At 45.3% G+C, this 12,969-nt stretch overlaps 1 protein-coding gene across 7 annotated transcripts in view; it reads left to right on the top strand.

Moving 5' to 3' along the window:
• LOC146184673 (uncharacterized) overlaps positions 1–12,969 on the top strand; it is a 233,890-nt gene that overhangs the window by 156,416 nt on the left and 64,505 nt on the right. For all 7 annotated transcript variants that reach the window (XM_084609450.1, XM_084609448.1, XM_084609449.1 and 4 more), the window contains one exon: positions 5,537–5,703. In XM_084609450.1, the coding sequence (XP_084465576.1) occupies positions 5,537–5,703 (167 nt within the window). The remainder of the gene's footprint in view (positions 1–5,536; positions 5,704–12,969) is intronic.

Genomic DNA, 12,969 nt, shown 5'->3' with positions numbered 1-12,969 from the left:
TTGGCAGAGACCTTGTCCCATGCTGCCAGTATGCATTCGCAGACTGTCTCCAAAGGAGGCCTCTTCATTCTTCCAGTGGGAGTGAGGCCATCTTCTCTGCTGGCCATCCATTCGACGTACTACTTCCACACGTTATCTTTAAACGGCTTATTAATGGAGGCATTCAGCGGCTACAGGACTGATGTTAGGCTGCTTGGGATGACAGCCGGGTTGGTCTTCATCTTCTTTAAATTTTGTTTCACACTCAATGAGTTGGCCCTTGAAGCTATCAAGGACCAACATCTATGGTAAATGCAAAGAAGCGCCTGGTCGCTTCCCCCACACAGTTTCCAACCAGTCGAGCAATAATGCTTCATTTATCTACCCTTTTTCGTGGACATGAATATGGATGCGTCCTTTCACTTTCAATTTCGGCATCGTCTTCCGCTTAAATATGATGAAGGGCGGTAGCTTGCGACTGTCAGCAGTAACTGCCAGCATTACAGGGCACTGTTGCATTTCGCTTCCAGTTGTTTTTATAGCAACAGATGAAACTCCCTTTTCGATCACTGTGAGGTTGAGCGGCATGTCGAATGTCAGCGGCATCTCGGTAGCGTGCGTGATCTGGGACATAACGAAATCTTCCGTCCTGCGCAGCGCTATCATGAAACGGGGAACTGCCACCACTTTTTCTTCATAGTTTCGGGCAAACGCTGGCAGAGAGTTCTCCGTCTCAGAGACAGGTGGTGACGTCTCATAAAACAGGTCACCCACCTCCCACTTGCTTTAAACGTCGCAGCTGGGATCCCTTCGTGACGTGCAATTTTTCTGGCCTTTAACTGCAGCATTTCACATGACACTGTGATACCAGAGGTCCGATGCTCGCGAACGTAACGCACGAGTTCTTCTTCACGAGTCCTTCAACGGTGGGGAATTTACCGTTCTTAGGTTCCCGAAATGCTCTCCTTTGTGGGCTTGCATTTGTTAGCTCTGCTTTCTGCTTTCGCCAGTATTGCACGCAGCTTTTGTTAAGCTTGTACTGCCTGGAGTGGCACGATTTTCATTTTCTTCTGCAAATTCAATCACCTGTAGTTTGAATTTCGCGGAATAGTTGTGGTAGCCCATTACGATCGAGCAACCAGACTTCTACCCACTACGCACAAATCCGAGCTAAAGTGAGCTAGAATGGGGTTGTGGGCTCACTGGGGCTCCTTTCTGACACAGTGTATGTCACATGCACTAGGTGGCGCCACTGGCGACTTCATTGTAGTGCTCTGCCGGTTGAGCGGCCTTCTCACTTCGGAAAAACGCGCCTCCTTCATCCACATTTCTTAAATTTGCACGTGGCAGGTGTGCAGACGTTGGATATATTAGCAACTATATGATGAATTAAGAGGTCAGACTTTCCTAACTGCAAGCGCGTGTAGGATTTCTCTCCGGCGTCCTTGGCTCAAATTGACGTGAAAAGTGACACGCATATATGAAAATGACTGCGGCTCTCGATAGCCCCATTTTCTGAGGTTTATGATTAACGGCCGTGATGATACGAAGAGTACCAGGACGCTTAGGGTTGTGCGGATAACATGTAAAGCTGTATCCGTATTTCTAACAGGCCGGCAGCTTTCTGCACCATTTTGTCGCGCCCGCCTGATCGTGAAATTACTGCCGACGCTGTTTCTGGAACAAAGGTGCTTAAAATTGGCCATAAGTCATTATTCAACACATCTTAAAAGCTTGCAGCTGCAAACCCTCCGTGCACTCTGAAGTTTTTCAAATAACTGCACAATGCATTAGCTATATATTCGTGTACACGGCGTTAATTGTTACGTACGCTATGAAAACTGATCGATAGGAAGGAAAGGTTGCGACATCCAGTTCTAAGAATATCAAGGAATATCAAAGGAATATCATTTATCAGGCATCTCTGGTTGATGAACAGTGGTTCAACTTCAAATGCTTAGCCTTTTCTCTGATTTTTCGGCATTTCTTCTTTGACAAAAAAGTGCACCCGCATTAACGTTAACTGAGAGACGCGAGGAATGTTGTTAGCATCTGATATCTTGCGAGAGTGTATCTTTTACTACTACACGTACATCAGTTAATTTGCTGCCCGAATATACAACATGGCACGAAAGGTACGTGCTCCGTGAACATATTTACGAGCTTGCTCAAGAAGCTGTGCAGCTTAGCTGATGAGTACAGCATGCAGTCCCCCTTTGTCCTGGAAGGTTGCGTCAAGCAAGCTGAAAGCTTTCTCCCGGCGATGCCTCAGTTGGCAGGTTTGTACAAGCTTCGCAATTCAGTTTCATTAGACTCCGTTTAGCATATCCAGCAATGTAAAACATCAGCCTAGAATCACTCAGATATGCTGGCTGTGGTCAGCAGATGCCAGTACCGTAACTGGCTGACCCTCTGTGTCTACACTCGTGTCTGGCGTTGCTTCCTTGATGTGACAGCATGTCAGCAATGAGGATAGCTGGCCCTGCTCGCATTTCCCCTGGCTTATTATTTCCACAAGGCCATAGAATGAAAGACAACTCAAAAACTAGGCTCGAGTGGGGTGGTCATTGCTGCCTGATTATTGTGGGATAATACAAAATTACACCTCTTTTTGCAGAGGCTAGTTGGTGCATGCTTGAAATGGTAAAAAAAACGCTTATGTCTTTTTTTTTTTTTTTTCCCTTGTGGTTTGCATGGTTTGGCACAATTTTTTTCACCGATTCAGATACAAAATAAGTTTTTAGGAGGTCCTGACTGGTCTTGAAGGTCATCATGTGTTTATATTCGTTAAGGAGGATTTATATCTGATCCTATTATTTTTCGAGAGCCGCATCTTTTGGATCTTGCTGCTTTTCATGTACAGCTAGCCAATCTGCCAGTCTGGCACAATATTTTCATCGGGGTGGCATCAGCGTAGCTGTCCACAATTCATTGGATCACATTGCCTGCCGCAAAACAAAGCCTTCAATGCCGAGAACACAGACGCAGGAATTTAGTGTCACACAGCGAAGGGGCGAAGGCAAGGAAAGGCAAATTGCAGCACGGTGCAGCCTCTCCATTGTGTGCTGTTACATTGAAGGCGGCGGTGGCGACCCACCGCGGAGGCGCGCAAGACTAGAATTTGTTGTTATAGGCGGCGTCATTGTAATGTATGGCGCCAGCTAAGGAATGAGCCCACTATCCAGTTCTAGATAACTTTAGCCAAGCCACCAGCAACAAAGGGATGGACGTGCCAGACGCACTACGAGCACTACTAGGGTGGCTAGCACTACTGCGCTGCGGCTTCACTTTGACTGGGCTTGCTTTGGCTTGGCCTTGGTAGTGCTGCGCCGCACCGATTCGATCTGCTTGGGCGTTCTCGCGTGCATGCTGGACGGTTGTTGCGGCCACAGGAGTTTTCAAGCTTCTCTCTTGTATCGGACTGTGCTGAAAGGAGTTAATGTAGCAGTGACATTCCTCACATATTTTCTCAAGATGTTCAGACTACAATCCTCAAAATACTGCTATGTGCCACAGGTTTTTTTTGGAGAGGGGGGGGGGGGGGGGGGGGGGGCATTGCGAGTAGGCCTAGCCATGGTCAATGCGAGAACTATGTTCTGTCACTACTGTGGCTCGCATTTAATTGAATCGACTTCACTTCTTCTAGAAGCTGTTTCCGGATTTTATTAGGAATTCTTCTTTTTTTTTCGTGCAACGCGGCAGCGAGAAGCAGATAAATGAAGGGGAAATGAGGGTGCTCGTTATAATACATGAAGGAAAGAAGCCAACAGTCGGCGAGGCCAAGGAAAGCATTGGGGATTGTAATTTGTCTTTATTCAGTAGTTGGCGATTGTGCTGTGCCTCGGCAGTGGGAAAACCTACTCTGTCGATCTGCTTGGAGCACTTAATACCCTCGCAGATGCGTGGAAGTCTGTAGCACTCACAATGCTGCGCAGTTGCTTTCACCACACGTGATTTTTGCTAAATGACGAGTCGACTGCCTTGGACGAGGAGAGCGTCGTCAAGCAGCTGTCAGGCAATGAGCTGTTCATTCACGACCTTCGCACTGCTGGTGTCAAAATTCCATCGGCCGTCTCGTTTTCAGTTCACAGACGTGGACCACCAGTTGGAACGGTGCGCTGGGCTCGTAGATGCAGGAATTATTCGCCAAGTGCTTGTGGAATCTGAGAGCGACAACGATGACTCACCTGCAGCAGCGCAGCAGATGCAAGCTGGGCTGATGCAAGCGAAATTGAGGTGGACCTGTTAGCACGGAAGTGGAGCGTGGTGAAGAAAAGCATTCATGACTTTTTCCGGCCTCAAAGTTAATAATAGGCAATAAATTTAGCTTTTTTGATGCACGTTTGTTTTTTCGGACTGCCCGATTTTTCGGACATTTTCGTGGTCCGTTGAAGTCCGAAAAATCGGTCGTCGACTGTATATAAAAATATCTTGTGGTAAGTGAAAGCTTGTTAATTCAAACCTCGATAATTTGAATTTTCGGATAATTTGAACTACATTACTTAGTCCGGCCAAGCTCCATAGAGATCTGTGTACAAAAAAAGCCTGTTAATTCAATTGCGAGTCGGTTCCGCAATGGATAATTCGAACTAAGCGCTGTCGCGTCTGGCCTGCTTAGCGTGCAGCACGTGGCAAAAAAAAAAAAAAAGAGAAAACACCCTCAGTGAAAGAGTGGCATAGTTAGAGGCTGGCATGCCCAAAACGGGGACAAAAGATGAAACCAAGTAAAACCATGGAAAAGTGGGTAAAGCCATGACCGGCGCGAGTAGGGGTTTGCGGCCGCGGCTGCCTGCTCTCTTCCGCACAACATCCAAAGCTCGCAACTAAATACTCGTTAATTCGAGCCCTGTTAATTCGGAAATATGGATAAGCACCATTGGCACGGCCCCAGCCAACGCCCATGAAAGGTTATGACTTATAGGGTTACAGGGTTACGCGGGAATGTTTTTTTTTTTTGCAAGTCTTTTATTTATGGGTCGTAAACGAGAGCACATGGTCAGCTGCGATCATGACGCTGGTTTTTAGCATCATTCACTTGAAAAGGTGTTTGCTGCTATTGCGCGGTGGCAGTAGATGGCGCATGGCGCCCGCCCCAATCGCCCGCCCCAATCGCCCATGGCATGATAAAGTGAACGTACTGAAAAAAAGGCTTAGTTCGACTACAGAGACGTCATTAAAGGGCATCACTGCAGTTCATTTCATGCGGGTGCTTTGAAAGTGGTATGTTTTCTGGATATTTATTTGCAATTTTCTCAGCAACACAGCCATCTTTCCACGCAGTAAAGATGCTGGTAGTGCTGCAGGGGAACCATCTACCAGTTTTGGTTAGTTTGATATTTTCCTTCAGTGCCCCTTTAAGAGCTCTGTTATGTATATAATTTAGGGAAGTTAATAAACAAATGAGGACAGAACATAGTAGTGGTTTGTTTCATTGGCCTTCTATGTCTGTCTGTTTAGTGCTATCTTTTGCAGTGAAATGGGGGAAAGTGTACAGAGCAACTGAGTGCATATTACTTGAGAAGTGGCTGTGATTGTTGACCGTTTACACTCCTTTCAGCACGCTGAGCGATGGGTATGAGTCTGACTCAACGCTTATCCGCAAGACTGGCAGTCGTATGAACCACCTGGACTCACGCCAGCAGCGTGAGTGGTACAAGGCTGTCCAGCGTGGCGAAGACATCCCACTTGAAGGGCTGGGGAAGCCAGCACCTCAGAAGCCCCCAGGTATGGACACTGTGATACATGGTGATCCTTTGCTGAAAGCTCCTCTGGTTTTGACTAACGGAGTCAGTTGAATATGCCTCGTGAAAGGAAACTCAGATTAGGCTGAATTGTTACCAAATGGTGTTGAAGCTGCGTGGCCTTGTCTAGACTTGACTCTTAATACTTGATACATTAGGAGCAAGGTTTTGCTTAGAATACTAGTAGCACATTAATACATATTTTCACTAGATACTTTTGTTATCACTTCTGGGTACTTCAAGTATATACATGGTAATTTTACAGTTGAAGTTCAAATTCAAGAGTAGGTGCAGAGCCTTATACAGGTTTTCCATTGACGCATTTCTGTTCAGTGCTTGTGTTTAAGTTTCGTAGTGTAAAAAATGGCATTATTAACGATTGATTGGTGAGGCCTCTGATTTACTGGAGCAGGAAACGTAAATTTCTGTGAGAAAAAAAGAATCTGCAATATTCTGCGGGAAGCCTCCCACGCGCGTTAATGCATGCAGCCTTTTGTGCAGGAGTGGACGCACACTTTGCCTCAGTAGCCCAATACTATTGAGGGGCAGTTCGCTTTTTCTCACATCTGATGGGCCTTGTGGGTGAGCTTTCTTTGGGTGCCTTAGGGAACCGTGAGAAACAAATTGCTCTGTATAATCTTACAGTCAAGCTCCAAGTATTACTAAATGCTTCTGAACCAGATTATTCGAGCAAAAGGAAACGCACATCATGTTTGGGCAAATGCAGTAATATTACTTTCGACAAGCACCAGTGTTCGAGTCATCCCGTAGAATCATCTAGGCATGTTGCCTCAAGAACTGCTGTACTTGACGTGCTGGCTTGCTTGAGCAGATGGGGGAGCAAGCAAGTAAAGGCATCAGCTGTACTCTGTTTGTTACCAGGTGTAATGTTTCAAAAAAATTGGGGCAATAAAATTGGTCACATTTCTATATCATTCTAATATTCTGGCTGACGTCCACTAACGAAATACAGTCTCTGAACGACTTTTCGGACCCTCAAGGGGCCCGAAAAGCATCCGGAAAACCAGGCAGTCCGAAAAAACGAGTTCACACTAAAAACATCACTTTATTTACCGAGCAGCTTGAAAACCTGGTCAGTCTATTTCTGCAGGAAAAGCGCGCAATAGTCGGAGCGGTGCGATGTTCAAAGACGAGCTGTACACCTGCGCCTCTTCAAAGCGGCAACCTGCAAAGGGGCGGTAGGGGCCATGGTGGCTGCCTCCGTGTCTGCTGCACACGTTGGTTTCTAAAAAAAAAAAAAAAGAAAGAAGCGACACTATCTCTCGTGGCTCCAACAACTGCCTGGAGTTGGATCACAAAACTCTCTGGGAGCGTGCAATTACTTTTTTTTTTCTGCTGCCGCACTCACGCATTGCCATGACTGGCCTGTCCTGTGGCTCAGTTCAATTGCTGCCCCACTTTCGTCAGATGCCGGCACCACGGAGGCGATGAAGGAGGGGAAAACCGACTGCAAGAATGAAGCCTGAAGGGCATACGACAGCTTGCAGCAAGTTGAAAATTGCAGGAGTGTGCAGCTAATGGGTTCAGGGTTGCAGAAAAACAAAATGGCAGCCATGTTGTGGCAATTTTGAATAGCTCTTGGTTTGCGAAGGAAAAAGCCAGGAAAATTCAATGAGAAAAATTTCAAATGTCCGAAATTTTGGTTGGTGTTGTATATTGACTTCATGGAGCACGGAACGATGCCATGGCAGACTCCGAATAATCAGGAAGGTTCAGAAAATCGGGCAGGTCCGGAAAATGAGGCAGATCTGGAAAATCGGGCATCCGAAAAATCGGTCGGTGACTGTATCGTAAAAATGCGTGTATGCTTACAATTTTGCAAAAACTTTCTAAAATCTGCTGCTTTCTGCAGAATTATAGGAAACTAGGGGCCTTATTAATTAGTTCTGTATTCACAGTCCGTGAAAAAGAGATGCCATAGCTGATGCATTAGTGCTCTTGATTTACTTAGTGGCTAAGAGCCTCGATTTCACATCTTAGTTACCTGAGTTTCAGAAGAGTCATCATTACAGCAGCATTGAATGAGTTTTAGTGCTGGTATAGTATACTGGTTACTGCATTTAGAAATACCTTTTCTTCATAGCAAAAAAATTTTAGTACTTTGCCTTCTCAAGTTGAATTGTACCACTGAGTCTGAGCATATTCAGTCAGGGCACATATTTGCTCAAGACATGTCAGGATACCACTGCCTCAATACTGCTCTGGTGCTGTAATTATTTTCCTTCACTGGAAGACTCTGGTTCAGCCTTTTGACCAAACATAACAAAGAACACTGGTGCAAAAAAAAAAAGGATGAATATTACAGTTGCGTAATTGCTTCTTAAAGATAAGGCACACTTGGCTCTTGTGGGCTTGATGGTAATCTAGTCAGGGTGTCACTCTTTTAAGTGCAGTTTTTAGCCGTTACTATTATTTCTTTAAGGTGACTTTTCTTCTAGGAGACACGGCACTCTAGCTTTGGTTGTGTCAGACATAGCTGTATGCTGCGTAATGGTTATAGAGACTTGACTCCCTCCCCCACTACTCCTGGTGGCAGTGGCCACTACTGCTGTGATGCTAAGGTTCGGTCCACATACTAGTGTAATGCCTATTGCAAAATAAGGCAAAATAGAAGGCTTAGATTTCTGGCGTTTGTAGTCACTGCTCTGGTGCTTTGTGCATCTCATGAGGTATTGCATTTATCTCTAAATTTTCTTCTTTTTTTACAACTTGAGTTAGCAAAAGTTTTCTTTACTGGCTTATCCATCTGCCTGGTACACATGGTGAAATAGTTGCACTCTTGCGGGTTGCACTACGGCAGCATTTGATATGCAGTATCAGTTAAGATTTTCTGTTAGGTGAACTTGCACATGCTCATCAAGCGGAGAGTTTGCCTCATTGTTTGAGCTCGTGCTTCTGTCTGTCCCATTGAAAGTATCGCTATACACATGCCAGTGCATGTGTGCACACATATCCACTAGCTTGTGTTGCATCGCACACTGGGTCAGAGAGAAGCCGAGGAAATTTGTGTTTTTTGATTGCATACAAGTCTCCAGTTGAGCTTGGCTTCAAGCTTTATATAGGATTTGTGGGTGTGAAGGATGGACCCACAGAATGTGGTCTGGGCTGTCATCCCCTTTGGCCATGGAACGAGCCCCAGCGATGAAAAGTAACACTAACATTGGGTGCTCGGTGTGACTAACTGACTTGGTAGTGCAGACATGGGTCCGTTTGCACAAATCGCTACAGTTTCTTGCCGATGCGGCACACACCACTCGAGAGACTGTGTGACAGGATTAAAAAAAAAAAAAACTCTGTAGACTTTCACCACATTCCTGGACTGTGTACTGACCGAGCATGTAGAAATGTCAGTTGCCAAGTGGGTTTCCAGTGTGTGTTGACTCTGTGCTTACTGTTTCTGCACGCATATTTATCAGTTTGTGTAGTGGATGTGGGACACCTTAGTAAAACCGTGATCAGCTGCAGTCATGTCTACCCGACTCTGTTGACTCACAAAGTGGTTTGGCCTTGCACGCGAACTGCATACGCTGACCACCAAGGCTCAGTGTTGTGCACAAGTGCAGTGTCGCACAAAGGTTGCACATTCTGGTTGCACGTGTTTGTACAAGCGGGCCCATGTCATGGTTTTCCCACGGTGCTTGTAGTGAGGGTTTGGGTGTGCGCAAACTTTCTTCCTGGCTGCGTTTGTTTTGTGTGCGTTGTTCCCCTTGTGCTTCTTTGAGCAGTACTGTTTTGCTTCGCTATTTGCATTAAATGAGAAGAAAATTGTTGAAAGTCACTTGCGTGTTTCATCTGAGAGCTTGCGCAGGAGTAGTATCTGGTGCTGAAAAAGCAGTGGATTAATGTGCTCTGTGTTACTGCAGTGGTACTTTCAATCCTAATTCACTTGTGGTGGGTTTAAATAGTCACATGCGATTGAAGGCTACGTAGCCAATGTGACACTACCTGGCGAAAATTCCTAAACTAGTTAATATAAAATTTCTCTTACGAACAGGCATAGACGTGCACATGGGGGGGGGGGGGGGAGGGGGGCTGCCTTTCCCCCAATCGTCTAAGGGGGGCGAATACGCTTGCTCTGTCGGACAGTTGCCATCATATTTAGAATTGCAGGGTTATGGCCATGCAGGTTTCCTGAGTATACAGTCGAACCTCGTTATAATGAAGTAGTATGGGGCACAACGATTTGTTCGTTATATCCGATATTCGTTATAAAAATGCCCGCCCAAATTCCTGTAAAGAAGTCTATGAATAAAGGAAAACAAAATGCGCACTAATATGGACAGCACAATTTTTAAATTAAAAGCTTGATATAAACATGAAATCTCGTTTTTCGATCCATATTGGAGGGCAAAAATGAATACTAAGAAGAGATGTTGCCTCCGCGCACAATTTGCGCAATGGAACCAACAGAATCAGGGAGTGGAGTGTTGCGCGTGCGCGCACGGGTCAGTCGCATTGGCAGAGGCATGGCAGGGGCCACAACGAGGCAGTGGTGATGACATGCCAGTCACATGCCTGTCAGACATTGCATGGCCGGACTCGAGCGGCAGCGAGATCACCGCGCACAGAGGTGTGATCTCGGAGGGCATAGACCGTTGGTGCCAGTTTTTGCCGCCTCCACTAGATGACGCGGCATGCGAACGCGTGGGCGGTTTAAACACACTTCGGTGGTGCCGCTCGAGTCTGGCCATGGTCGTTCATGACCTCCAAGATCACTGCACGTGGGGGTGTGATCTCGGAGGCCATAAGCCGTTGGCGGTAGTTTTTGTTGCCACCACTAAATGGCGCGGCACATAAATGCGTGGGCGATTCACTCTTCGGCGGTGGGCGATTCGATTGATTGAAAAATTGCATTTCTTGATGTTTTTTTCTGCTCTGCATTTTGTGCCATTTTAATGCAAAAGAACTGCTTCGTTATAACCGATCTAGCGTCAGGTTTTGAAATTTTAGTTTCGTTATGCAGAAAGAACTCCCTTTGAAATACACCATACACCAACCAAACATTGATTTTAGTTCATTTTATCCGATAATTCGCTGTATCCATGTTCGTTATAGTGAGTTTCGACTGTCCTGGGCACCAAGGACCCATGATGTTGCGTTCCAAGAACTGCTAAGTTACTTGATACTTTTAGCCCCAGAAAGCTGGGGACTCAAGGAACCATTGTGAGAAGCGCATTGTTGCGTCATTTTCAATTCTGCATTCACGGCGAAGCTTGTTTTCTTTTTTAAGCTCACTATATTTTGTATACGTTGCAATTCTGTCACATCGAAACAAATGTTTTAAGACCGTTACTCATTTTGCACTGTGTTTTAGCCGTAGGGACTTTGGTGGAAAATGAGGGGGGGGCTGTGGTAAAACTTGGCTCCCCCTAATACAGAAACCTGTGCACGCCTGTGCGAACAGACTAGGCAGTACTTGAGCCATAAAAGTTTTGCAATGATTGCTGTTTTCAAATTTTCATTCTGGAACAAGCGTTCAGACGAAATAAGTGAGTGGATTTTGAAAAAAAGGTTGTTTTTCTTCATGTCGTAAATAGCGATGCAAAACCTTCAATGTGCATCTCTTGCTCCTCGTGTGGTCCACTGTCCTCTTATGCAAGCTTCCATGACCACATTGTTGCCTGGTGTGCGGGCGCCATGCCATTCTACCTGTTCTTGCTCTTTCTGGACATGGCTGTGGTGCTTTTACTGTCTATCTCAGCCACACCTGTTGTACATCGTTTGAGTCACAGCTGGCGCGCATGAAACCTGCGAACGAAGCGAGTGTTCTCTCATACCCTGCACTGGGAGACTGACATTCTTTAGATGGTGGTTTGCAACGGCATTCTTCAGCCAGGCGTTGTAGTGCACGTAGGTACTCGAGCTGCAGTGTGATACCATTCATCACTCATCTTGGTTCCTCATGCCTGTCACTTGCTGGGAATGTTTGCTCTGGAAAAGCTGCAGGTAGACACCATTTGCAGTGCTCACTATTGTCAGTAGTATTCATCTGGGTGAGTGGGGGGATAGTTATGGAGAAGCTGCTGTCTGCATGCACATTTTATGCTAAACTTCAAAACTGTGTAACTAGTAGTCATGGAAGTTTATGAGGCATTCATCATCCACACGAGAGTAGAGCACACCTTCGATCATGCTTCTGAAGAAAGAATGGCTTTATGTGAACTCTCCTAAGTTCCCGCGTCTTTCGACATGGTTCCGGTCATTTTTGCTTTTTGCTCTTATGACCGGCCTCACGTTGTGTTTAGTCTCCTTGGTATATTTTGCACATGCAAATAAACATTTTTCAGTTGGTAATACTAGTCAGTGCATGTGTTACCATCCTGTCTGTGATCCCCATTCATTGCGCTGCTTGTCTCTTTTGTTGAACCAACTAGCCAAAATTGTCACTCCACCTTAGATTTTTGACATTCATGCTTTCTGACATTGAGATATGTAGTGCTTATTTTATGGCACTACCTTTGCTCAGATGCCTATGGTACTCATATTGGTAGCTTATTTTATGCCTTTATAGCAAAAAAAAAAAATACTTTTCTGTTTAGCGCTGTCTCATCTTTAGTTGCCATATTGGAAAATATATAATTTTTGAGGGCAATCACCCATGCTCTTTGCTATAGGCAAATGGTGTGCATGCTTTACTTCCTTCTTTCAACAAAAGCTGCTTACTTTTCTGGAAAAATAATAAGTTTTAAGTGGAAAGATAGTATGGCAAATTTAAAAATCTTTTTTGGTCAGTTTGTTCTTTACATTAGGAGCCATTGATGTGTAAAGTCGAGGGATAGGCTTTCGACATTGTGGCACTGGGAAACGTGCATTGTTTTTGTTCTTCTATAGTTGACCGTGCTGCAGTATCCCAGCAGTTAAACATGTTCTGTGGTGATGTCCTTTGAAACCATGTTTCATTGAGAAGCAAAAGAACCAAAAGTACAGCCATTTCGAACTAGAGTTTCCTAGCATTTCAGTGCCAGTCAATCCATTCTTTGTGGGTCACATTGGAGGTCCAAAAGAGGGGAGGCTCATTGTTTCTGCCTCAAAACCAACATTGCATTCATAGCTGCGAATGTTGTTTGTAACAACATGACAATAGTATATGGTAGCAAGCGCAGTGGACAGCACCCACAGATTAGTTCATGTTTCTGGTTTCTGCTCATTTATTTATTAGAGGAAACATCAACAGGTGTAGCATAGGTCGGGGGCAAGGTGCCTGCACATTAACAGCCATGACTGCTTT

Source organism: Amblyomma maculatum, chromosome 7, assembly GCF_055883805.1.
Source record: "Amblyomma maculatum isolate TAMU_Amacu chromosome 7, ASM5588380v1, whole genome shotgun sequence".
Classification (NCBI taxonomy): Eukaryota; Metazoa; Arthropoda; class Arachnida; order Ixodida; family Ixodidae; genus Amblyomma; species Amblyomma maculatum.
This window is presented reverse-complemented; position numbering and strand designations above follow the sequence as displayed.